This window comes from Pelophylax lessonae, assembly GCF_965119305.1.
Source record: "Pelophylax lessonae genome assembly, chromosome: 8".
In the NCBI taxonomy this organism is placed as follows: Eukaryota; Metazoa; Chordata; class Amphibia; order Anura; family Ranidae; genus Pelophylax; species Pelophylax lessonae.
The window spans coordinates 110,001,351-110,028,231 of NC_138775.1; the positions used below are offsets into that span (position 1 = coordinate 110,001,351).

Below are 26,881 nucleotides of genomic sequence, written 5' to 3' on the forward strand. Positions count from 1 at the left end.
AAAATGCCTACAACTCGCCCTGCCTAACACACTCCGACCTGTCCCTCAATTCTATCCGGACACAAATGTTTTTTTTTTCCTGTCTGTCCCTAATCAGCAGCCAGCACGTTGATGTGTGCTCTCTCCCTGATCTAAACAGCAGAATGACGCCGCAGCGGCGCTGCCTCGAACTTATAAAGACTTGGTCACATGCTTCAGACGGCCAATCACAGCTACTGATACATTTGTAGGCATGGCTGGGATGGCTTAGGCACACCAGTTAAACGCTTGTTGATTGGCTGTTGAAAGCCCGCCATGAAAAGCGCGCCAAAGCATGCAAAACCCGGAAATAAAACGACCGAACACGGATTTTTACCCGAATATACAGTAAAGTGTTCGTGTCCGTGTTCGGGTAACAAAAATCCAATTATTCGGTACGAACACGAATAATACAGTCCGTGTTCGCTCAACCCTACTGATGGGCACTGATGAGGCGATACTGATGAGACAGCACTGAAAGGCACTGATGAGGAGGCACTAATATGTAGCACTGATGGGCACTGATGAGTGGCAGGGGCGTATTTAGAGCATCCTATATCTGGCACCTCCCCCAATTTTAAAATGTAAAAACACCCACAAATATTGCCTTCTGCCCACATAATGGTCTCTGTATTTTAATTTACTTTAAGGCAAACAGAGAGGATCCTTCTGTGCACTGTTTGCCTCAAAGTAAATCTGGGCCTGAGCAGGCGGGGCACCGCACATCGACGTACTGACGTTGACGTCAAGTAACGTCACTTGTATTGCCTCCGCGCACTGCGGCCTGGAACCCAGAAGAATCCTCCTCCTTCTGCTCCCCCAGGTGGCCAGGCCCCTCTTCCTCCTCTGCAAAAACGGCACCGACTGACCCAAGGATTGTCATCGGGCAGCTGGCACCAGACACTTACTATTACTAGGCACACTTACTATTTTCTACTGCCAGATGCCAGCCCAGACATCCCGAATATATAATGAATAAGTGGCGCTGGCCTGACACCAAGCTGTGCCCCCTACCTCTACACCCCCCAATATCTCTTTGTCACTACTGTTTACCTCCTCTCCACAGTTGCACTCCTGATGTACCCCTCTGTCACCAATTCCACCACCTCAGTAACACAATACTGCCGCAATTACTGTTGTGTTTCACAGTGCTGAGTTCTTCCTGCAGCCACAGTGCCATCCTGTGAAGTAAATTGCAGCAGATAATATAAACCAGGCAAAGCTTGCTGTACCACTGATGGAAGGGCAGGGTCAGGATGTGGTTTTGTGCCGCCTCCCTGCAAGGATTGGAGTCTGGCTGCAGGCCCGCTCAACAATGAAAGCAATGTTGTTGCTTCATTTGGCACTATGGTGACCAAAATATCTTACACTGTATTCTGACAGCAGGGACTCAGGGTGCTGTCAGAATACACTGATCAGTGCTGCGGCTGATTGGCTGCAAACCACTGATCAAACAAGGTTTTCCAGCAGTCTCATTCGACATAAGCTGGTTTAATGATTGACTTCTGTCTAACATGAAGGACTTCACAGAGATCAAAATTTGGCTAATCCCTGATAATCTGAATTTTGATCTGTGTGTACCCCTCTCCCTAATTCCTTGCTTCAGCTGGCTTCTTCTAGCGCTGTGACTGTTTCCCCACAGTGTCTGTGTAGGTTTTAATGACTGCGGGTACACCCCAGCCCCCATATCATACCATACAGGGTTAATTTTCCTGCATGGTATGTGATGAGGCTGAGGTTTTGGTGGAGGAATAGAGTAGTGCAGCTGGCTGGAGCATGGAAACAGGTAGGTGAAAGAGGCTATTCTCTTTTCAGGTGCTACATGGATATATTTTTAGCACCCTACAGGTAGGTGCTAGGTAAAATATAGTGGGCTTTGTCTGCCTAACAGCAGAGGCATGTTTTCTTTTGTGCAGGTAAGTTGTCATGGCTACCAAGTGTGTCTGCTGAGAGGGGAGTCTCCTCACTGGCCCTGTGAGAGGCTTCTCATTGGGCAGTGAAGGAGACCCAATCAGGGGACACATCCATACCCCAGGAGGCAGATTGTGCTGCAAAGGATTCTGGGAGTGGGTATAAGTTTGGGGGTGGCACATGACACGATGTCTTTGGCGGGAGCAGAGTCCCTGGAAGGAGAGTGCGGCTATCTCTCCTCCTGTCTGAGGAAGGTGGATGTTTTGGGGTGTCGCCTGAGTGTCCAGAGCGTGCTGAGTGAGCTGAGGGGATCTGGTGTGCCGAGAGCCTGAGGAGAGAGAGCGGGGTCCAGTCCCAGGAAAGCCTACACAGGTCGTGAGTACTGAGGATTGTCCCTGGGGGTCTGCCTGAAGTTAGAGGGGACCACTCCGGAAGAGGTTCTGGGATCCAGTGTCAGCTAGTTGTAAAGGGAGTACCTAGGTTTAGGATCCTGAAGCTACAGAGGGGGTACATAGTCAGTGGACCCTGAAGAGTTGAAGTTAAAGGGGGCACCTGCGGTTGGGCCCTGAATTGAACAGAGTGTGTCAATTGCAAGTACAGCTATAAAGAGTTCCACTTCATACTACCTCAAGCTAGTCAAAGCAGGGGGGGTTTCCCTTAGCAGTTGCAGTTACAATCTGATGTGTTAACTAGTTATGTTACACGTTTGTCTAAAGCATTAACTAATATCCGTTCAAGTATTTTCCTCCATTCCAGATCCAGAAACAGACCACCCGGGAACCCACAGAAGACAAGATTCTGCCGGCAGCACAATGATTGTGCTATATATCCTTTTCTTTAAAAGTCTGATAAAAGCTCAGCGGGTGATTATCACCAAACCAGGTACACAACAGGCGGCCACCACTAGGACAAATAGTATCACTACATTTTGGTACAATTCATCCAGCACACAAGTAGTTGCACTTACTTTTTGATTTTTTGTAGTATAATACTCCTGATAAATACACTGACCTAGCACCCAACCGCAGGAGGAAGCGAACAGCACCCTCCGGAAGCTTTGACCCTCATGTGTACATGAAAAGGGGTCCCAAGGGGGGTCCCTGATGAATCCTAAGCCAGGGATAAGGTGGTTTTGAGTCTCAAGTTGAAGAAGAGCTCGCTCAGGTAGGTGTAACAGTACTAATAGAAGACCGCCTTATGATGAAAGAGGACAAACCCTTCATCCCTCTATAGTCACTCACCCCTATTCATTATTTCACAGTTCTCTAGGGTTATAGTGATAGATAGCACCTGACTGCCCTCTCCAAGCTGTATCGAGGGGGGTAGTGAGCTAGTTACCGCTCTTATCTATATATGGCCTCCAAAAAAGTTCAGGTGGAGTATGGGCCAGGTGAATAGGCGCTTTAGTAGAAGTAATAGGGACAGATTGAAATAGACATTTCAAGGGGGGAAACTGTAAGGAACCGCACACTCAGCCAAGGCTCGGCAGTTCCTAAATATTTTGCAGGACAATTTCATGGGTCAGATGGTGAATGCACCGACAAGAAAAAATGTGGTACTTGACCTACTGATTACCAACAATACAGACCTGCTCACGGATATAGAAATAAGGGAGAACTTAGGAAACAGTGACCATAGGTCAATAAGTTTCAGTATTAATTACAGTAATAGGAAGCAGAGGGGTAATATAAGGACGCTGAATTTCAAAAGAGCCAATTTCCCAAAACTGCGCTCGCTGCTAGAACATATCAATTGGGATGGAACCCTGGGAACAAAGAACACGGAGGAAAAATGGGAGTGCTTCAAGAGCATACTTAACAAGGGGATTGACCAGTGCATTCCAAAGGGAAATAAATTTAAAAGAGCAAAATTAAACCCTGGGTGGCTAAACACCAACATAAAAATGCATATTAGTGCTAAAGAAAAGGCCTTCAAAAAATACAAGACTGAGGGGTCATTGGCAGCATTTAAGCATTACAAAGAGTGTAATAAGAAATGTAAAGACGAAATCAGGGCGGCTAAAATAGAACACGAGAGGCATATAGCGGAGGAGAGTAAAAAGAACCCCAAGAAGTTCTTTAAGTATATAAACAGTAAGAAAGCGAGGCCAGAACACATTGGCCCCATAAAAGATGACAAAGGAAATATGGCCACTGAGGACAGGGAAAAGGCGGAAGTGTTAAATCATTTCTTCTCTTCAGTCTTCACAAAAGAATCGGGGGGCTACACAAACCTTGCTTGTAAGGCAGAACTAAACAACACACCGCAGGAAGTGCCGCCATGGTTAACAGAAGATAGACTTAAAACTAAACTAGAGAAACTTAACATAAATAAATCACCGGGACCGGATGGCTTGCACCCGAGGGTTCTTAAAGAGCTCAGCCAGGTGATTGCCAGACCATTATTCTTGATCTTTAAGGATAGTTTACAGACGGGTATGGTGCCAGCGGATTGGAAAAAAGCCAACGTGGTACCAATATTTAAAAAGGGGCCGAGATGTATCCCGGGTAACTATAGACCTGTCAGCCTAACATCTGTAGTCTGCAAGATGTTGGAGGGGATGTTAAGGGACCACATACAAGACTTTAGTAATGAAAACAGTATAATTAGTAATAATCAGCATGGATTTATGAAAAATCGTCTTGCCAAACCAATCTATTAACCTTCTACGATGAAGTGAGCTGCCACCTAGATAAAGGAACGCCTGTGGATGTGGTGTATCTGGGCTTTGCAAAGGCCTTTGACACCGTTCCCCACAAACGCTTACTGTACAAACTAAGGAAGGTAGGTATGGACCATAAGGTGAGTACCTGGATAGAGAACTGGCTCCAGGGGAGGGTCCAGAGGGTGATGATTAATGGGGAGTACTCGGATTGGGCGGGTGTGGAAAGTGGGGTCCCCCAGGGTTCGGTCCTGGGACCAATCCTGTTTAATTTATTTATAAATGATCTAGAGGAGGGGATATCTAGTACAATCTCAGTATTTGCAGATGACACCAAACTAGGCATGCCGATATCTTCTATGCAGGATGTAGAAACCTTGCAAGCGGACCTGAACAAAATATGGGGGTGGGCAACTACATGGCAGATGAGGTTTAATGTTGATAAATGTAAAGTAATGCACTAGGGGGCCAAAAACCAGAAAGCAAGCTACTCACTAGGGGGGGAACCTCTGGGTGAGTCTAGGATGGAAAAGGACTTGGGGGTACTGGTAGACAACAGGCTTGGCAGTGGCATGCAATGCCAAGCCGCTGCAAGTAAAGCCAACAGAATACTGGGATGTATAAAAAAGGGGATTCACTCCAGAAATAAAGAGATTATTCTTCCACTCTACAAGACTCTGGTCCGGCCACATCTGGAGTATGCTGTCCAGTTCTGGGCACCGGTCCTCAGGAAGGATGTGCTGGAACTGGAAAGAGTCCAGAGAAGGGCAACAAAAATAATTAGGGGAATGGAGGACATCAGCTATGAGGAAAGGCTACAAGCACTGAACCTATTCTCTCTGGAGAAGAGAAGATTGAGGGGGGATATGATATCAATGTACAAATACTGCACTGGCGACCCTAGCATAAGGAACAAACTATTCAGAGTAAGGGAATACAATAAGACACGTGGCCACTCACTAAAACTAGAGGAAGGGCAGTTTAACCTTAAAATGCGTAAGTGGTTCTTCACTGTGAGAGCGGTAAGGATGTGGAATTCTCTCCCACAAGCAGTCGTATCAGCAGGGAGCATCGCTAGTTTCAAAAAACTGTTAGATGGACACCTTAGAGACCACAACATACAGGGGTATACAATGTACGGTTAAAAAAAAACACACACACACATCATAGGTTGAACTTGATGGACTGTTGTCTTTTTTCAACCTCACTAACTATGTAATTATGTAACTATGTAACTATGTAATGGATGTAATACTGGTTATATTAGTGAAATGCCTATTTCACCTTATGGTGCATACCTTATGTATATATGTATATATGTTACTGCTGAGATTTACTACCTTACTCAAAATGCAATTAGATCACCCCTCCTTTCGTAGAAGCAAGATGGCCCTTGAACAGGGACACTACACCCAAAATAAGACCTCGTCATGTCCTGGAAGGAAGACATAGACACATAGATACTCCAATCATCCAATCACCACCTTATATGTATTATATATGACTATTTCCTGTAAATGATTTTCCTCAGTCTTTATAAGGACAAAAGAGGAACTAATAAATCAGAACAAACTAATGGCTGAACTGAGAGTGTCAGAGTTTGGTTTATTCGATGTGCGCACATTAATGTCCTCGCTTCGACAGGACATACATATACTAAAATTAGGAAGGCAGTAGATATATCTGAGGACTATTCTGGTCCAAATCCAAAACACTTCTGTATCCTTTGAATGCCTAATGTACCTCCAGCCACAGAATACAACAATCTTAGCTGTCAGGTAAACACATGTGGGCTAATTTTTGGGGCCTGGAATGGGAGACACTTACTTCTGTATCCTGTGAATGTCTAATGTACCTTCAGCCACAGAATACTACATTCTTAGCTGTCAGGTAAACCCATGTGGGCTAATTTTTGGGGCATATACTGTCCGACACTTACTTCTGCATCCTGTGAATGCCTAATGTACCTTCAGCCACAGAATACAACAATCTTATCTGTCAGGTAAACACATGTGGGCTAATTTTTGGGGCCTGGAATGGGCGACACTTACTTCTGTATCCTGTGAATACCTAATGTACCTTCAGCCACATAATACAACGTTCTTAGCTGTCAGGTAAACGCATGTGGGCTAATTTTTGGGGCCTGGAATGGCCGACACTTACTTCTTTATCCTGTGAATGCCTCATTTTTCAGACTAGAATTGAAAATCAATGGGTCTGTAAAGGTTCTGCCAAATTGTGGAATGGATGCAGACCCATTTTACAGATGTGTGAATGGACCCTATATGTATTAGATATGCATTTACCGGCTGCTGTCAGTTCTGGCTAATTTATGAAAAAAATAATTAATAATTTTTTGCTGTAAAAAAAAAACTTCTGTTATGATATTGTCCATGTGCTGGGACTATTTGTGCACAGCTAGTACATCTTTTGTGGCTGCAAATATGACCTAAAGGTTTTTAAAGTTCACCTCCCATTAAAGTCAATGGGGCCTGCCGCAAACTTGCGGTTCGTGGACTTTTGAGAAAATTTGCAGGTGACGTTCGTGAACCGCCCCAGCCGATGTTCGTCCATCACTATTAGTTTAGTCACCACAGAGCTGGATACCTGCTACCTGGCCATATGTGCTAACATTCGACTAGATTGGTTACCAAATTCAAAATATTGTTCCTGGGTGTAGAATGCCTTCCATTTTGCATTAGCTGACATTTGTGTCGAGTATGTGTGGGATGCATGTTCCCAATTTATGCGGTGAGTGCTGGTAAAGGAAGCCAAATAAGTTATCTGAGATTTCCTAGCTAACTCTTCCTCTTCCTGTCGAGTGGATCTTTTAATATAGGAAATAGTAGATTTTAGGGCTCCCCTCAGGTAAGCTTTAAGGGTCTCCCAAAATATTAGAGTCCTTATAGGACCACGTGCTTCCAAAAAAAACACTGATTTGATCGGGGATCCTGTCATTATCCCCAATTAAGAACAACTAGAAAGGCTAGACTTTCCAGGGCTTACGGATACCAGAATAACCAGTATCCAAGGTGAGTAGCAGTGGTGGGTGGTCTGACACTCCTCTAGGTAGGTTGGTAATAGCAACCACTTTAGTAATAGTTTTTGTCATTTCCAAGGGCCAGGTCTATCCTGGTAGGACTGGACCATAACAAAGCCCTGGTATTAGAGTTAGAAATGCACCACAAATCATGCCACCTGAACTCTGTGACTAGTTGGTTAAATGCAGATGGCCTTTGTGGTATGGACGTTAAAGTATCACAATATCAATGTCAAGAAGATACCTGGTTTAATGATCATGGTATCACTGTGCTTGATTGCCCAGCAAACTCACTTGACCTAAACCCCATAGAGAATCTTGTCAAGAGGAAGATGAGAGACACCAGACCCAACAATGCAGACAAGCTGAAGGTCGCTATGAAAGCAATCTGGGCTTCTTTAACACCTCAGCAGTGCCACAGGCTGATCACCTCCATGCCACGCTGCACTGATGCAGCAATTCATGCAAAAGGAGCCCCGACCAAGTATTGAGTGCATACCATACTGTACATGGACATACTTTTCAGCAAACCAACATTTCTGTATTAAAAGTCCTTTTTTTATTGGTTTTATGTAATATTCTAATTTTCTGAGATACTGAATTTTGGGCTTTTCCTAGCTGTAAGCCATAATTATCAAAAGTAAAAGAAGCAAATGCTTGAAGTATATCACTCTGTGTGTGTAGCGCATCTATATAAAATAGATGACTTTCACTTTTTGAATTGAATTACTGAAATAAATTAACTTTTTGATGATGTTCCAATATTATGAGATGAGATGCACTATATATATATATGTGTGTGTGTATGAAATGTTTCCACGTTTTACTTGTGGTTGTAAAACGTGGAAAAATTTCATACACATATATATACAGTATAAAATGTATATTACGTTTTACTTGTGGTTGTTTTTAGGGCACCTTTTTAGGTATATGGTGTTTTAGGGCATGTTTTTTTTAAATATAGTGTCAGATTATTCATTTCATTATTTGGTGTCATTTTTTTTCAGTATTGTATTGACTTTTTTTGCTTGAGGTTAACACTTGCTTTTAAGACAGTTGATATGTGCCAGTGAAGTAAATACTTAGGAGATTCACATTTTTACTGGGGCTTTCAACCACTATTCCCTTATGTAATATTGCCCAAGGTGGTAGCTCTATACTTTTCTGTCATTCAGTTTTTTCTGGTGGGCGAACATATTTCTGTGGTTAGAAGCAAGCCCCTCATTATGTGTATGTGTGTATATATATATATATATATATATATATATATATATATATTTTTATATTTGGGTAAAAATTCTGAAAACCTACATTTCACTAGCACAAGTAGTAGCGTGGCTGTATTTTGTACATAACATTATATAAAACATGGTAATACCTGTGGTTGTGATGACCCTTCCTCTTGAAGGAAGATTGATTTTTGTCGGGAAATGGATGTGGTTTTGTAATATTCAACAAGTTCGTTGATAGATTTGAATTTTTCAGCCCACAAGCTGTAATTCCCCAACATGTCTCTCATGACTTTGAAATGCTGCACATCTTCCTCATGCCTACAATTCCAAAACAGAATAAACCAAAAAATTACATTGCTGTCAAACAGGTCATATTTGTCTTATGATCACGTTATATAAAAAGACAACTCCAACAGCCTTTTCTAGAACATCCCCATGTAAGCACAAACAGGTGTGACCCCACCCACAAGACCCAAAGACAGCTTCTTAACCTAGCCAATAAAAAAAAAACTCCCTCCAGGCAGAAGATGCTAATTTTTTTCTGTCCATGTAGATGCACGCACAGATCCTATGTGTATCCTTTGTTTCCCTTAAAGTGAAATAAACCATTAGACTTTTTAAGCACTTTCAGAAGCAAGGGGTCGTGACTGATCGTGGCATGCAGTGAGACGTACCTCCGCGAGCTCCGCCGAGAATTCTACCAAATCCTGTGCATAGCACTGCCATCCTGCCTCACACTGCTCCAGGACCCCCACGTAGTGTCTCTGCATTCCTGAGCTGGACATATTCCTTGCCTGAATATGTCTATAAGAGTAAAAGGCCCTCGTCATCTGCCCAACACACCCAGCCAAGATGGCGGACTCCCACCCTCACTCGGCAAAAGAGGTTGCACAGCGTCTCTTTTCAAAGGCTGGAAAAGACCCCCCGCCACCCCAGTATGAGCCAGATGATGACCCGGGAGACCTGCATTCTACCTCCCTGCTACTCACTGATCTACCTGCCTCCTCACATGTGAGTACACAACACCATGCTTCTAATATGGCGGCGGCCGGACAGTAGGTCGGCACTGATCCTGAACCCACCCTTAGAGATATACTGGCTGCTGTTACAAAATGTAATTCATCCATTGCTGATCTAACTGGGGAGGTGAAGGGCATGAAGATGGAGATCTCACTAGTGATGCAAGATATGCAGAAACTGAGGGAGCGTACCTCTGCCCTGGAGGGGTGTCTTAGCACATTAGAGGATGATTGGCAACCCTTAAAAAGAGATGCAGGCTGAAGGATATGGAAAACTGCCTTCGTAGAAATAATGCATATGCAGTCTGTGTTCTGGAGAGGGCAGAGGACAAGAATCCTGTGGCATTTATAGAAGCATGGCTGTCTGCTACCTTTGGTCGGGATGCTTTCTCACCTATGTTTGCTGTAGAAAGTTTTTATAGAGTTCTAGCACGTCAGCCACCGCAAGGAGCCCAACCACATCCTTTCCTATTTTGCCTCCTCAATTACAAAGATAGGGATGCTATCTTGACCAAGGCCAGATCAAGAGAGAACCTAAAGGTGGACAATGCTAAGATCTCTCTGTTTCCTGATTTCTCAGCAGGAGTGCAAAGGCAAGGGGCGGATTTTTTGGATATCAAGAATAGGCTATGAGCTCTTAATGTTCAATATTTTATGTTGTATACAGCAAAGCTAAAAGTCAATGCCAATGGCTCCTCACATTTCTTTGAAAACCCTTCTTCATCTATGAACTGGCTCCATAGAGAGGAGCAGAATCTGGCGCAGCGCCCATCATAAGGTTGATGAGATGTCCCCCCTTTTTGGGGTTTTCCTCGTTTATCCCCTCATGATGCTTTTGCTTAAATTAGGCTATATGGTGGAGTAAGTTATGAAAGTTCTGTTTCACCCCTACATAGCCTGTTACTGCTAACCTGTCTTGTTAACATGATACCAGCATGGACTTTCTACAGGTCTACAGAGCTGTCTCAAGGCCTACGGAAAGTATGCCCTCAGAGCTACATTGGTTCCCCCACAATAGGGTCCTGAGTGGACTTTATTCCTCTTTTACTGTGGGGAACATTTTGTTTAGAGGGGTCCTGTTGACCCGGGACTGTGTACACTATTCCATTATTTGTGCTCCTTTTTTCTGTTTGTGGTGTCTTTTTTCTCTTTTTTTCACAGGGGAGACTGAAATGTACTTATCCATTGCTGACTGTTCTACAACGTTCTGCTAGATGGGGCCCTTACTATTTTTCTTCTCCCTTATTTACCAGTATAAGTATTGCACAGTTAACCACATGTCTGATTTTAATGCATCTGGGTAATATTTTGCAAGCTAGGGGGATGCCTCTTGGCAGCCTCCTATTCTTTCTCTATCAAAAATATGTTGGATAAGCTTGATAAGGGCTTGCTGCTCCTTTCATGGAATGTAAGGGGTATGCGTGACAGGATCAAGTGTAGAGCGATCTTTCAATATTTTTCTAGATTGAAACCACATTTGATATATCTCCAGGAGGCGCATTTGTGCCCAGACTCTCTCCGTCTGCTGCGTTCATGTAAATTCGCTATCCAGTTTCACTCCACATTTTTCTCTTTCTCCAGGGAAGTGAGTGTACTGATTGTTCGAAATAGACTTCTCAGCTGTCACGATACTTCAGGAATGCAAAACATATGAAACAGAACAAAACAGAAAGATTTCACACATCAAAAGGAGAGAAAGAGATGTTACGTGGCTTCAGAGTGTAGGATGTTCTCTTCTCATCTCTGCTTGATCTGTAGATATAGTTGTCATTTATACTATATATATATATATAGACTGTAACGGATCCTATAGTCTCTATGGGAGAGATCCATGCAGCTTCTCCTGAAATCCCAGTAGAAATATCACCAAGAGGTGAAAATAGCTCCCCAATCCCACAAACATGAGTAAAGACTTCATGAAGGGGTAAAAACGAATGCTTTATTGAACTGACACACAGAATTTATATACAGCATGGACACATCCCCCTTCTCATCAAATTACTACACACAGGTCAGGGGTTGAATGTTTACATTATAATATGTAGACTAAATTGTATACAGGAACTGAACTAATTATCTAGGGAATAAGGACCACAAACAGTATTCTTAACAGATGACAATGACTCAATCAACAGGAGCCAATTAACTGGAAGACGGCCGTCCTTGAGCTTCTGAAATACAATACACATTATAAAAAAGAGGGGTAAATCAGCATGATAAATCAATGATGTCTGGAAGACAGAGGGTTGAGCTGATGACATTAGCGTCTGTAACAAGAAGTACACATCTAAGCATTGCAACTTGGGACAAAATCTTCACACCTCTGGAGAGACATTGTTGACAACTATCCCTCTCCCTTACATGCAAAACTTCAATTTTGTCACATAGCTCCCCCTTATTTCCATGGGACGGCATACCCGCCTAGACCCTAACGGGTCGGCTTGGGGATGTCCGGGTAGTAGAGTCTATTTCTCCAGTTCTATCTGCTTGATAACCCATCAGCATTGGCATTCTGCTTCCCTGGCCGGTATTGCATGGTGAAGTTGTAGGGCTGCAGTGCCAAGCTCCATCTCAACAGTCTGGGGTTATCTCCGGCTACTCGGTTGAGCCAAATAAGTGGGTTGTGGTCCGTCATTACTGTAAAGGAACGTCCATACAAATACGGCTGCAGTTTCTTGAGCGCCCAAACTAGGGCCAAACACTCTTTTTCAATGGTGGCATAACTGACCTCCCTGAGTAGAAGTTTTCTGCTTAGGTATGCCACCGGATGCTCCATGCCATCCTCCCCAACCTGGCTTAAAACGGCTCCCAGTCCAAACATTGAGGCATCTGTATGAACAAGAAATCTTTTAGTATGATCCGGTGCCGCCAATACAGGTGTTTTACTTAGAGCAGTTTTGAGCTTCTGAAAGGCCTCCTCACACTCCGGGAACCATGCTACTTGTCTGGGGAGGGATTTTTTGGTAAGGTCAGTCAGGGGTTTAGCTATGGCACTATACTCAGGTATGAATTTTCTGTAATAGCCAGTGGTCCCCAAAAAGGCCATAACCAGGGTTTTCGTACGGGGTTGAGGCCACTGGGTGATAGCCTCAATTTTTGCTGGTTCAGGTCTTTGCTTGCCTGATCCCACTCTATGGCCTAAGTATTAGACCTCTGCCATGCCTACATGACATTTGTCCAGCTTTAACGTGAGTCCAGCTTTTTTAATCCGTTTGAGCACTGCCGAAATGTGCTCCAGGTGGGCCTCCCAGGTGTTACTATAGATGGCTATATCATCTAAATAGGCACATGCGAAGCCCTGGAAACCCTACAGGAGCTGGTCTGCCATTAGTTGAAAAGTAGCCGGGGCGTTCTTCATCCCAATTGGCATGACCTTGCACTGGTACAAGCCAAATGGGGTGACAAATGCTGACTTAGGAATAGCATCAGGCGCCAGGGGGATCTGCCAATACCCATTACACAGATCAAGAGTGTAAAGGAACAGTGCACCCCAGACCGGGTACCTCCGTTGACAGATGCTCCTAGTGCTTCCCGAGGGCACCAAGCACTCCACCATACACCGTAAGCACTTCAGACTACACAAACCGCCGCAGCTTGGTTAGGGTCTTGGCATCTCCTACCCACCCTGGACCTACGACAAGGCTCCAGGTTCCTGTGGGTGAACCTCTCTTTCCCCAGAGAGTGCAGCAGAACAAGCTCTTACACAAGCTCTTACAAGAGCTTAGTGATTCTCTAAGGGAGTATGGAAGACCATAGCAATCCCTTGCAGCAGATTCCCCCAATAAGAGACAGAACTCTAGATTGAGGTGAAGGAACTCTAAACGACTTTATTGAACAAGACTTGTATACAGTTTTCCCTCACAAGGTTACCACCCAGATGGACCTTGTTGAAGATTGAACATAATATTCACCATCCAATAGGAACAGAGTTTTACACTCTCATACAGTGTACAAAATATACAATGTGGGACAATCCCCCCTCCCCCTTAGCATCCAATCCACATACCTATAAGTTTCTCTTAAGGCAGACAGACAGAACAATGGGAGGTCATTAACACGTAACAATGCAAAAGGGAAATCCACATTCCCTCCCAATACACAACAAAAGGAAAACCTCGCTGACATTGAAAGATATGTAATATACACAGCATTTAGGAAGAACAGATTTCATGGCAAATGGGAATAAATCTTAATATTTCTATATGGAGATATTGCTGACAAATATGAAGCAATCCAAACCATTACTTATCTGTCTTTAAATTCCAGTGACGGTGAATACTGTCACATATCTTCCCCCAAAGGTAGACTAATCCAGGTACCAGACCTCCAATCGGTCTGTGCCTGAGTTAGTCGGGTAACAAGTCCCAAAGAGTCCATCCATCATGGCAGCTTCCTTGACAAAGTTCCACATGGTTTGTAAGTTTGTCTTGGCAAGGCGCATGGAGCTCTCATAGCCGATCAGTCTGTAAAAGTCTGGTTTGGGCAGGCCAGACTGGGCTTCTTGGGCACCCTGTGTCCCTAAAAGACACAAGGTGATTTAGACATAAGCGGAGCCTAGTAGGCTGAGAGAAGAACTTTCCAACCTCTCTAAGGTAGGCTGTGTTCCACAGGCCCTCCCAATGTCTGCACCCACCCAGTACCCCAAACAAATTGTCGGGAAAACAGTGTTACTCACCCAGCCAACCTCTGCCTCTCTCGCAGAACATACCGGCTGCTGGGGATAAGTGTGGACTGGCCCTTCCCCTGGGAGTCCTTTCAGCCACTGGAGAGAAGACAGGGTGGTGGGGCTCACTTCCTCAGGCTGTTGAGGATCTGGGCCGACTGTCCAGCATCCCTGGAGTGTACAAATGAGGACTGTAGCTTTTGCAGGTGCTGGGCAGAGGTTGGTAGCACTCTGCCCTGTTGCCAGCTCTTCTGCTGGGTTGGGATTGGCGAATACTGCCCCCCAAACTTGGTTGGGGGTCTTCTGTAGAGAGGAGGGATCGCTTACCTCCTTCTCCTGGTATTCCTGCGGGGTAGGTTGGGGATCTAGACCGGCTGGCCAGCATCCCTGTAGGTCTGGTGCAGAGACTGCGGTCCCATCTGCACCATTGGGGTCAGGTCTGTTGTCTCCATGGGGTGTACAAGTGAAGACTGTAGCTTTTGCGGGTGCTGGGCAGAGGTCGGTAACACTCTGCCCTGTTGCCAGCTCTTCTGCTGGGTTGAAGCTGGCGAATACTACCCCCAGGACCTGGTTGGGGGTCTGCTGTAGAGAGGAGGGATTGCCTACCTCCTCCTCCTGGTATTCCTGCGGGGCAGGTTGGGGATCTGGACCGGCCGTCCAGCATCCCTGTAGGTCTGGTACAGAGACCACGGTTCCATCTGTACCATTGGGGTCAGGGCTCTTGTCTCCCTGTGGTTGGGGAGAAAGATTAGTTGTCTCCTCTCCCTGGAAGATACACTGCTGCTGGGAAAGAAGGGTGACAACTTCAGCTCCCTATAACTCCTGCTGTAGCTGGGGATCTGGGCCAGCTGCCCAGCCTTCCTGTAGGGCCGGTAGAGAGACCTCGGTCCCATCTCCCCCTGCCATCGGTGGGTCTTCACAGTACCCCCAGTCTGTACTGTCTCTCCAACTGAAGGGTTGTGGGTCTGGATCTGCCACCCAGGACTCTGGCTCTGCTTGCAGGGTAGATTGGGGTGGAATGGAGCAGAGCAGGCATTGGTAGTCCTGCTCCAGTTCCCACTCCATTCTGACCAGATGAATCAGGTCTGACCCAAAGTCATCCGCTTTGGGGAGACCCAGTAGGGCTTCCCTGGTGTCCTGGATTTCCCAGCACCGAAACTCTGCTGGACATCCAAAGTCCCTCTCCACAAAAGCCTCCCACAGCAAGCCCGGCCCACTATAGTCCTCACCTTTCGGCATATTGTAATCAGCCATCCAGTGCCGGGTGGCGTACCACTTTAGTGCCCGGTAAGCTTCATCCAGCCACAACTCCTTCAAAATCAGGTTCCCCAGCTCCGTCACCCACTCATCCAGGGGTTGCTCTCCTAGGAAAGGTAACCACAGGGCAACGTATACCTGGAACCGCTGTTCTTCGCTGGGAAGGTTTTCTCTCCGCCTTCACTGCACATCCTCTAAGGCCTCATACCACATTTCCTTTCGAGTGAAATCTCTCCAGTCCAGTATGGCTTCCTCTGATACAGGCCCATCCTGTTGGACCAAGTGTTGCTGCAACCTCCAGATAAACTCCTCCTCATATGGGGACGCTGCACGGGTGTTATCTCGCTCCATAACGTTACCGGTGTCTCCGAGCTGCTTCTCCTCACACTAAGACACCATCCCACCGCTTGCCACCAATGTAACGGAACAGGGCACCCCAGACCGGGTAGCTCCGTTGACAGATGCTCCTAGTGCTTCCCGAGGGCTCCAAGCACTCCACCAGACACCGTAAGCACTTCAGACTCCACGAACCGCCGCAGCTTGGTTAGGGTCTTGGCATCTCCTACCCACCCTGGACCTACGACAAGGCTCCAGGTTCCTGTGGGTGAACCTCTCTTTCCCCAGAGAGTGCAGCAGAACAAGCTCTTACACAAGCTCTTACAAGAGCTTAGTGATTCTCTAAGGGAGTATGGAAGACCATAGCAATCCCTTGCAGCAGATTCCCCCAATAAGAGTCAGAACTCTAGATTGAGGTGAAGGAACTCTAAACAACTTTATTGAACAAAACTTATATATAGTTTTCACTCACAAGGTTACCACCCAGATGGACCTTGTTGACGACTGAACATAATATTCACCATCCAATAGGAACAGAGTTTTACACTCTCATACAGTGTACAAAATATACAATGTGGGACAATCCCCCCTCCCCCTTAGCATCCAATCCACATACCTATAAGTTTCTCTTAAGGCAGACAGACAGAACAATGGGAGGTCATTAACACGTAACAATGCAAAAGGGAAATCCACATTCCCTCCCAATAAACAACAAAAGGAAAACCTCGCTGACATTGAAAGATATGTAATATACACAGCATTTAGGAAGAACAGATTTCATGGCAAATGGGAATAAATCTTAATATTTCTATATGGAGATATTGCTGACAAATATGAAGCAATCCAAACCATTACTTATCTGTCTTTAAATTCCAGTGACGGTGAATACTGTCACAAAGAGTGGTCAAATAATTTCCCCCAGACATACGGTCTAATAACTCCTCTACCCTAGGCATGGGGTAGGCATCCGTAACAGTCCGGTTATTAAGTTTGCGGTAATCCACACAAAACCGTGTGGTATCATCTTTCTTAGGTACCAGGACCACTGGGGAGGCCCAAGGACTTTGGGATGGTTCAATAACCCCTAGGGCTAACATGTTCTGGATTTCTTGGAAAATGCTTTCCCTAACTGCTTCGGGGATTCGATAGGGTTGCTGTCTCAGAGGTACCGGATCTGGGGTCGCCACCCTGTGGACTGCCAGCATCGTGAAACCTAGGATAGCAGAAAACATTTCTTCAAACTCCCTTAGCAGCAGAGAAGCCTGCTCCCTTTCCTTGGGTTTAAGTTCGGGGCCCAACCCAACCTGATCCACCCCCGTGGGCTCTTTGTGGAGCAAGTAGGGTAAGGGGATGCCCTCACTGTCCTCGCATGCTGGGGCACATACTGCAGAGACTTCCTCCGGTCTCTCCAGGTATGGCTTCAGCATATTAACATGAAAGGACCTGCGGATCCTTTCATTGGCACAATTTGTCACTATGTAGGTAGTGTCACTAACCCTTTCCACTACCTTGTAAGGGCCCTGCCAGGACGCCTGTAACTTGTCTGTCTTAGTGGGTTTTAACACCAGTCTCTTTTGTCCTGGCTCTAAGATCCGATCTCTAGCCCCACGGTCATACCAGTGTTTCTGTCGCTGTTGGGCCGCCCGCAGGTTCTCCCTAACTGTTTCGGTGAGTGCCTGCAACTGGTCCCTCAGCTCCAGAACGAAGGGTACTATAGGGGTACCTAACTCTCCCATATCACCCTCCCAGTGCTCCCGCACCAGGCCCAGTGGTCCCCGGACCCTCCTTCCATATAATAATTTGAAAGGAGAGAATCCCATGGACTCCTGAGGTACTTCCCGGTATGCGAACAACAGGTGGGGGAGAAACTTTTCCCAACTCTGGCAGGTCTCTGTGAACGTGATCAGCATCTGTTTAAGAGTGCCATTAAAATGTTCACAGAGTCCGTTCATCTGAGGTTGATAGGGAGAGCTCAGTATGGGTTTTACCCCACAGCTCTGGCAGAACTGCTGGGTAACTACCGCTGTGAATTGGGTCCCCTGGTCAGATACTATTTACCTAGGGAACCCAACTCTGGTAAACACTTTTACTAATGCCTCAGCCACAGTTTCTGCATTTATGTTGGACAAGGCTACAGCCTCAGGATAACGAGTGGCATAGTCCACCACTGTAAGAATATATTTCTTACCTGATGGGCTGGGCTTGCTAAGTGGTCCCACTGTCATGGTCTTACCTTCTTGCTGTTCTCCTTCGTTTGACATGTGCTGGCGGCCATCTTGGTTTCTGGGTTTCTTGTAGCCTCCCACCCTGCGGCTCCTCCTTCCCACTGGGAGGAGCTGGATGCCTAGCTCATATATATAGGAGGTCCGTGGCTTCAGTTCCCTGCTTGGTCCTCCTGTGTTCACATGCTTCTAAGACTGCTGCTGCTGCTGGTTCCTGATCCTGGCTTCGTCTGACTACCCTGCTGGTTCCTGATCCTGGCTTCGTCTGACTATCCTGCTGGTTCCTGATCCTGGCTTCGTCTGACTACCCTGCTGGTTCCTGACCTCTGGCTTCGCAAGGACTCTGCTTCGGTTTCGCCATCCGTTTGGACTTTTGCTTTACAGCTTGATTTTCAATAAAGCCTTCTTATTTTCACTTATCTGTTGTTGTACGTCTGGTTCATGGTTCCGTGACATTAGGACTAAGCCATGAATTCTGACGGTACAGGGCCATCCTCGCTACCCACGCTGGTTGCCAGACTTGATCAGCAGGATCACCTGTTGGGTCGGTTCGCCGTGGCGTTGCAAACCCTGCTTGAACGCACGGTCCCACAGGCCATGAATTCTGACGGTACAGGGCCATCCTCACTACCCACGCTGGTTGCCAGACTTGATCAGCAGGATCACCTGTTGGGTCAGTTCGCCTTGGCGTTGCAAACCCTGCTTGAACGCACGGCTCATTTCGCTCCCGTTGCCGATGGGTCGGTTGTCGCTCCTGGGCCCGCTCCTACTGCCGCTCCGGTTGTTGCCCCAGAGTCTACCCCGACACCTGTTGTTGCGCCTGCGGTGTTTCGGGGTATGTCCGGTTCTGCCCCCCTTCCACAGCGCTTTGGGGGAGAGCCAACTCAGTGCCGAGGTTTCCTTAACCAGGTGGGCATTTATTTCGAGTTGCTGCCACATGCCTTTCCTACTGAGAGATCAAAGGTGGGCTTCTTAATCTCGCTGCTCTCGGACAAGGCCTTGGCCTGGGCCAGCCCTTTATGGGAGAACAACAATCCGGTGGTTGCCGAGTTTTCCGGTTTTGTTGCTTCTCTTTGGAAGGTATTCGATGTGCCGGCTCGTGCTGCCTCTGCTGCGAAGCTCCTTATGTCCATCAGACAGGGTTCATGATCCGTAGCTGAATACGCCATTGAGTTTCGTACCCTGGGAGCAGAGGTGGGCTGGAATAATGAGGCTCTGGTCGCTGCTTTCTCTCATGGTCTCTCGGATGCCTTGAAGGATGAGGTTGCAGCTAAGGACCTACCAGTGGAGCTCGAGTCTCTTATTTCTTTCCTGATTTTGATTGACACCAGACTCAGGGAGAGACCTTCCTTTAAGGAGAGTCTGCGGAGGCCTCCTAACAGATTGGCGCCTACCTTTGCTGTCCCACCCGTGCCTCCCTCTCCTCCCACGCCTCCTGGGGATGACTTGTCTGGGGGTGAACCCATGCAGCTGGGGTTTGCTCGCCTGTCCGAGGGGGAGAGGGTACTCCGGAGACGCGAGGGCCGATGCATGTACTGTGGTCTCGGTGGGCATTTTCGGTTGGCATGTCCGAACCGTCCGGGAAACGCTCGCACCTGAGATCCTGTCGGGGGCAGATCTTGGGTGGAGTCTCCTCGTCCCCGGTTTCCCGTGTTGACAAACCACTGATCACTGTTGTCCTCTCCTGGGTCGGGGGCTCGGTGACGACCCAGGCGTTGGTGGACTCTGGTGCTGGTGGTTTGTTCATTGATAGTGTGTTCGCTGCCGCCAATTCCATTCCTCTGCAGGCCCGAGGTTCTCCTCTGGCTCTTGAGGCGATAGACGGCAGACCCCTTCTGCCGCCACACGTGACTCATGAGACCTTTCCAGTGGGGTTAGCCATTGGTGCCGTCCACAGAGAGTCGGTCTGCTTCCAGGTTATTTAGTCTCCACACTACTCGGTGGTCTTGGGGTACCCCTGGCTCCAGAAGCATAATCCGATTTTCGATTGGAGATTGGCCGAGATCCTCTCGTGGTCACCGCAGTGTGGGGCTAGTTGCATCCATGGGCCTGTCAAGTTGCTGTGTACTTCCTCTGACTCTCTGTTGCCTCCTGAATACGAGGAGTACCGGGATGTATTCGATAAGGTGCGCGCGGTTGCCCTACCTCCGCACCGCCCATACGATTGTGCCATCGAGTTACAATCTGGTGCCGTTCCTCCTCGTGGCAAAGTCTATCCACTGTCGGTAGCGGAGAATGAGGCCATGGAGGAGTACGTGAGGGAGGCGCTTTCACGCGGACACATTCGCAAATCCTCGTCCCCGGCAGGGGCTGGATTTTTCTTTGTGAAAAAGAAGGGCGGTGAGTTGAGGCCTTGCATCGATTACAGGGGTCTCAATCGCATCACGATCAAGAATGCTTACCCGATACCCTTGATTTCCGAGCTGTTCGATCGCCTTAAAGGGGCCACGGTCTTTACCAAACTCGACCTGAGGGCGGCATATAACCTCGTAAGGATCAAGGCGGGCGATGAGTGGAAGACCGCGTTTAACACCAGGACCGGTCATTATGAATCCTTGGTTATGCCCTTTGGGCTGTGCAATGCGCCCGCAGTCTTTCAGGAATTCATCAACGATGTTTTCCGTGACCTGTTGCAGCAGTGTGTGGTGGTCTATTTGGATGACATCTTGGTATATTCTGAGTCCATGGAGACCCACATTCTGGATGTCAGACGAGTGTTGCAACGGTTACGAGAGAACAAGCTGTTCGGTAAGCTTGAGAAATGCGAATTTCACCGATCCCAGGTAACCTTCTTAGGTTACATCATTTCCGCTGAGGGGTTCTCCATGGATCCTGAGAAGGTTTCGGCTGTCTTACAGTGGCCCCAGCCCAGTGGTCTTCGCTCCCTGCAGCGCTTCTTGGGCTTCGCCAATTATTATCGGAAGTTCATCAGGGACTTTTCCATGCTAGCCAAGCCTCTCACGGATCTGACCAGGAAGGGCAGTAATTCCCAGGTCTGGCCGCCCGAGGCCATCCGAGCTTTTGAGGCTCTAAAGTCCGCCTTTGTGTCGGCTCCGATTCTGTCGCATCCCAACCCTGGGTTGCCCTTTGTCATCGAGGTGGACGCGTCTGAGACGGGAGTAGGCGCCCTGCTGTCTCAGCGTAGAACACCAGAGGGTCCTCTGCTTCCTTGTGGGTTTTACTCCCGGAAACTGTCTTCCGCGGAGTGCAACTACCAGATTGGTGACAGGGAGTTATTGGCCATCGTGCAGGCTCTTAAAGAATGGAGGCACTTGCTCGAGGGTTCGGTGGTTCCGGTCCTCATCCTGACGGACCACAAGAATCTGACCTACCTTTCTGAGGCCAAGAGATTGACACCACGTCAGGCCAGATGGGCTCTGTTCTTGTCACGTTTTAATTACGTGGTCTCCTACCTACCCGGTTCCAAGAACATCAGGGCGGATGCCTTATCACGGCAGTACTCCGACCTGTCCAGGGAGGAGTTGATTCCGACTTCGGTCATACCTCCGAATCAGATCCTGGCCGCCATTCGCACCAGCCTGACCTCTCCCCTGGGTGAGCAGATTTTGGCGGCTCAATCTGGTGCTCCCTCTGGGAGACCCAACGGCAGATGTTTTGTGCCTGAGGAGTTGCGCACTCGGTTGTTGCGAACCTACCATAACTCCAAGACCGCGGGGCATCCTGGAAAGAATCAGCTGTCCTGGGCTGTTTCACGTCTGTTCTGGTGGCCTTCCCTACGTTCCGACATCGCCGCATATGTAGCAGCATGCTCCGTTTGTGCCCAGAGTAAGTCCCCTCGGCACCTTCCGTTGGGCCTTCTGCAACCCTTAGCCACCGGGGAGCGCCCATGGTCACACCTGGGGATGGATTTCATTGTGGACCTCCCTGCATCCCGAGGCCATACGGTCATTCTCATGATTGTGGATCGGTTTTCCAAAATGTGCCACTGTGTTCCTCTCAAGAAGTTACCCTCTGCACAGGAGTTGGCCACGATTTTTGCCAGGGAGGTCTTCCGGTTGCACGGTTTGCCCAAGGAGATTGTGTCGGATCGGGGGAGTCAGTTTGTGTCCAGGTTCTGGCGCGCCTTTTGCTCCCAGTTGGGGATTCATCTCTCCTTCTCCTCGGCCTACCACCCTCAGTCCAATGGGGCCGCAGAACGATCCAATCAGGCCTTGGAGCAATTCCTTCGTTGCTATGTCTCCGATCACCAAGACAATTGGGTTGACCTCCTGCCTTGGGCTGAGTTTGCCAGGAACACGGCGGTGAACTCTTCCTCTGGGACGTCTCCCTTCATGGCCAACTATGGGTTCCAACCTGCCGTGTTACCGGAGGTATTCTCTCCCCAGGATATTCCGGCTGTGGAGGATCACCTTTCCGTCCTACGTGCTTCTTGGGTACAGATCCAGAAGTCTCTTGAGGTCTCTGCGCAGCGCCAGAGACTCCAGGCTGATCGCAGACGAGCGCCTGCTCCTTCCTACCAGGTCGGAGACCGTGTATGGTTGTCCACCCGCAACCTCAACCTTCGAGTGCCCACTCCCAAGCTGGCGCCTCGCTTTGTTGGTCCCTTCCGAGTGCTTCGCAGGGTAAACCCGGTAGCCTATGCCCTTGCGCTTCCTCCTGGCATGCGGGTCTCCAACGTGTTTCATGTCTCCCTGTTGAAGCCACTGGTGTGTAATCGTTTCACTTCCTCGGTTTCTCGGCCTCGCCCGGTCCAAGTGGGCAATCGTGAGGAGTATGAGGTGAGCAATATCCTGGACTCACGCCTGGTCCGCGGTCGGGTGCAGTTTTTGGTTCATTGGCGTGGTTATGGTCCTGAGGAGCGTTCCTGGGTTCCCTCCGCAGATGTCCATGCTCCTGCCTTGCTCCGAGCCTTCCACGCACGCTTCCCTCAGAAACCGTTCTTTACTCCGCGGAGGAGGGGCCCTTGAGGGGGAGGTACTGTCATGGTCTTACCTTCTTGCTGTTCTCCTTCGTTTGACATGTGCTGGCGGCCATCTTGGTTTCTGGGTTTCTTGTAGCCTCCCACCCTGCGGCTCCTCCTTCCCACTGGGAGGAGCTGGATGCCTAGCTCATATATATAGGAGGTCTGTGGCTTCAGTTCCCTGCTTGGTCCTCCTGTGTTCACATGCTTCTAAGACTGCTACTGCTGCTGGTTCCTGATCCTGGCTTCGTCTGACTACCCTGCTGGTTCCTGATCCTGGCTTCGTCTGACTATCCTGCTGGTTCCTGATCCTGGCTTCGTCTGACTACCCTGCTGGTTCCCGACCTCTGGCTTCGCAAGGACTCTGCTTCGGTTTCGCCATCCGTTTGGACTTTTGCTTTACAGCTTGATTTTCAATAAAGCCTTCTTATTTTCACTTATCTGTTGTTGTACGTCTGGTTCATGGTTCCGTGACACCCACCAAATCTACAGCCACTCGGTAAAAGGGCTCCTCTATTATGGGGGGGGGAACCTCAGCTTGGCCCTCAGATGGTCACCCCTCTTCCCTACTTTCTGGCACAGGTCACATGCCCTACAGTAGTCCTGTAAATCTCGGGTAACACCGGACCAAAAGAAGGTCTGGGTCAGTCTATCTCTGGTTTTCTTTATACCTAGGTGCCCCTCCAGGGGAATGTCATGGCTGATACGGAGCAACACGGCTCTATATTTACGAGGCACGACTAGTTGCCTTTTGGTCACTTGCCTAGCCCCTCTCCCAGTTCCCCCGGTCACCCTATATAACAATCCCTTCTTGGTCTATATCCCCTTGTGGGTTATCTGCCTCCCTCCGGTACCCTCTCAATGTGGGATCCTCCCGCTGTGCTTGCCCAAAGTCTTGGGGAGTACCCCAGTATGGGATAGAGTCTGGGTGTACAGTTGGTGTAATACTGCTTACCTGGGTATCTGGAGAGGGTGAGGCATCCATAGCTCGTTCCTGCTGTCTGGTGGTGACTGGGAGTGCTCCTTCTGAAGTCGGGGGTATAAATTGTGAGGTTAAACACCCCAAGTCATTCCCCAACAAGATCTCCGCTGGTAAATCTGGCATGATGCCCACTTCCACTGACTTAGCCCCGATGCCCCAATCAATATGCACCCTGGTGGTGGGTAACTTGTGGATGGCTCCCCCTGCCACCCTTACAGCTACAGTACGCCCAGTGTGCTGTGAGGGTTTAACCCTGTGCGGTTGTACCAGGGTTATGGTGGCTCCAGTGTCTCTCAGTCCCCTGGCTTCTTGTCCATTTAGTCTCACCATCTGTGGTGAGCCCTGTTGTCCTCAGCTGCTTGCACTGTGTTGACCTCGTGCAATAAGACCCAGTTATCGACTTTGTTGCTGCCGACCCCTTGCGCAGAATAGTTATAGTCCTCCTGTACACAATGGGCTGCTGCTCTCACTGGGGGTGTTCTTCCCCATTGGTCTGCTCCACGCTGCGGGCAATTTGGCTTAATATGTCCCACTTGATTGCACCCAAAGCATAAAGGTGCTGCTTTCTGGTATCCCAGGGAATGGTTAGTTGGTGGTGATGGTCTCTGCTATGGTGCTGCTGCTTGAGGATAGTACTGGGGACGTAATCCTGATGATCCTCTGTGATGGTCGACCCGTCTGCTCTCATGGAATTCATCCGCCAGCCTGGCTGCCTCCTCCACTGTCTGAGGTTTCCTGTCCTTGACCCAGTTTCTGACATCTGCTGGAGTGTGGTCGAAGAATTGCTCCAGAAGTAGCAACTGTAGGGCATCCGCTAATGTAGTTGCCTGGCATCCCTGCATCCAATTGCTGGAGGCGCGGTGCATGTGGAATGCCCACTCTGTATATGAATCTTTGCCCTGTCTCCTGAGGGCCCGGAATTTTCTTCTGTGTGCCTCCGGTGTGACAGCATAACGAGCCAACCGAATATCTTTTACATTGTCATAATTCTGAATGTCCTCGTGTAATGTTCCGGTACCTTTGGTACCCTAAATTACACTTTCCACAAGTGTATGCGCCCCACCATTTACTTTTGGAAAGGTGCGCATACACCTTTAAGACTGGAGCTGTCATCACCCAGCGCCGGACTAGATGGCTATTAAAAGCGCTGGTTCTCACTCACATGTGTTCGTTCAAACACCCTTATCTGGATGCTAACCTTGCTTGAAGCTTCCATGCTTGCAAGCTTACCTCGCTGACGGAACCTCGCCGCGCTGATCCCTGTATCCCGCTACTGGATCATCCGCCTCTCCTGAACCACCCTTCGGCTGTATCGCTAATAGTGCTAAGTACCCCGCATGGGAATTCTCTATAAACTTATACTAAGCTTACACTATCTAGCTCTGCATAGTAAAGACTGTTTATCACATCTGCATAACTAGATTGCTAGCTCTTGAGACTACTGCTACTTTTCTGCACTGGGTTGATCTCTTTTGTATGTCTACCTGCTATTCTGTCATCTGCTACCATACAACATTGCTAAACCTTCCTGCATCCATCTGCTACTGTCTCACCTTCAAGTGTCTATCACCTATCACCTCCACTCAACCTTTCCCTCAACCTTCATCATTGTGTTACCACATACATAAAGTCATTCTAGGAACCAGCTTGCTAATTGTGTGTATTTACTGGCTGAAATAAGACCTTCCACACATGATGAGTCATTGAGGTTGGGAATGGTATCTCAGCATATCTCTTACATGACTACTGACGTGGAACTATTTCTGCAGCTGAAAATCCACACCATATAAGAAACGCAGGAGCGTTACAGATTGAACGAACCAAAAAATGGATTCAGCAGAAATAACCACTCAGGTGACACAATTAAAACAGCAAGTATCTGCGTTAATACACGCACTTGCTGAATTAAAAGAAGACAATCAGGCTCTGTCGCAGCAGGTAATTAGACTGACACAACTTACCTCTGCTCAGTCCCCTGAACCCAAGATAAATCCCCCTTTGGTATTTACAGGCGATCGCAAAAAATTTCGCGAATTTAAAAACGCATGTGAGTTACTTTTTTTGCTAAAACCTCGTACCTACCTTACTGATCACATTAAGGTTTGTACTATTATTTCTTACCTATCAAGCGATCCTCGAGCCTGGGCAGATTCTCTTTTTGAGAAAAACGACCAGCTTCTCAATCTCAACTCCTATGCCTTGTTCCTGGCAGAGCTCACTAGCCTATATGATGACCCCAATAGGCAGAGTACTGCTGATCTTCAGTTAAGATCCTTGAAACAAGGAAGGAGGCCTGTAGAAGACTTTGTCGCAGAGTTCAAGAGATGGACCCTTGATTCAGAATGGAATGATGCATCTCTGAAAACCCAATTTAGGCTTGGCCTATCAGAAGCCGTTAAGGACGAGCTCGCCCGAGCGGATCTGCCAAAAACCCTGGATGCATTAATACAACTCAGTATTACCATAGATAGAAGACTACGAGAAAGAAAGGCTGAAAAGATGGGAATGCCATTATCCGTTTCCTCTCGGAGTCTGGCCGTTCCTATGGAGGTAGGAACCATACGCCCACCCCTATCAACTATTGAAAAAGCCAAAAGACGAAATGAAAATCTCTGCTT

General features: G+C 47.9%; 1 protein-coding gene across 1 annotated transcript in view; it reads right to left on the reverse strand.

Annotated features, from left to right (window-relative positions):
* Positions 1-26,881, reverse strand: part of GRAP2 (GRB2 related adaptor protein 2) — a gene marked incomplete at both ends in the record, with an annotated part of 647,324 nt that overhangs the window by 210,443 nt on the left and 410,000 nt on the right. The window contains one exon of the mRNA XM_082265225.1: positions 9,010-9,181. Within this exon, the coding sequence (XP_082121351.1) occupies positions 9,010-9,181 (172 nt within the window). The remainder of the gene's footprint in view (positions 1-9,009; positions 9,182-26,881) is intronic.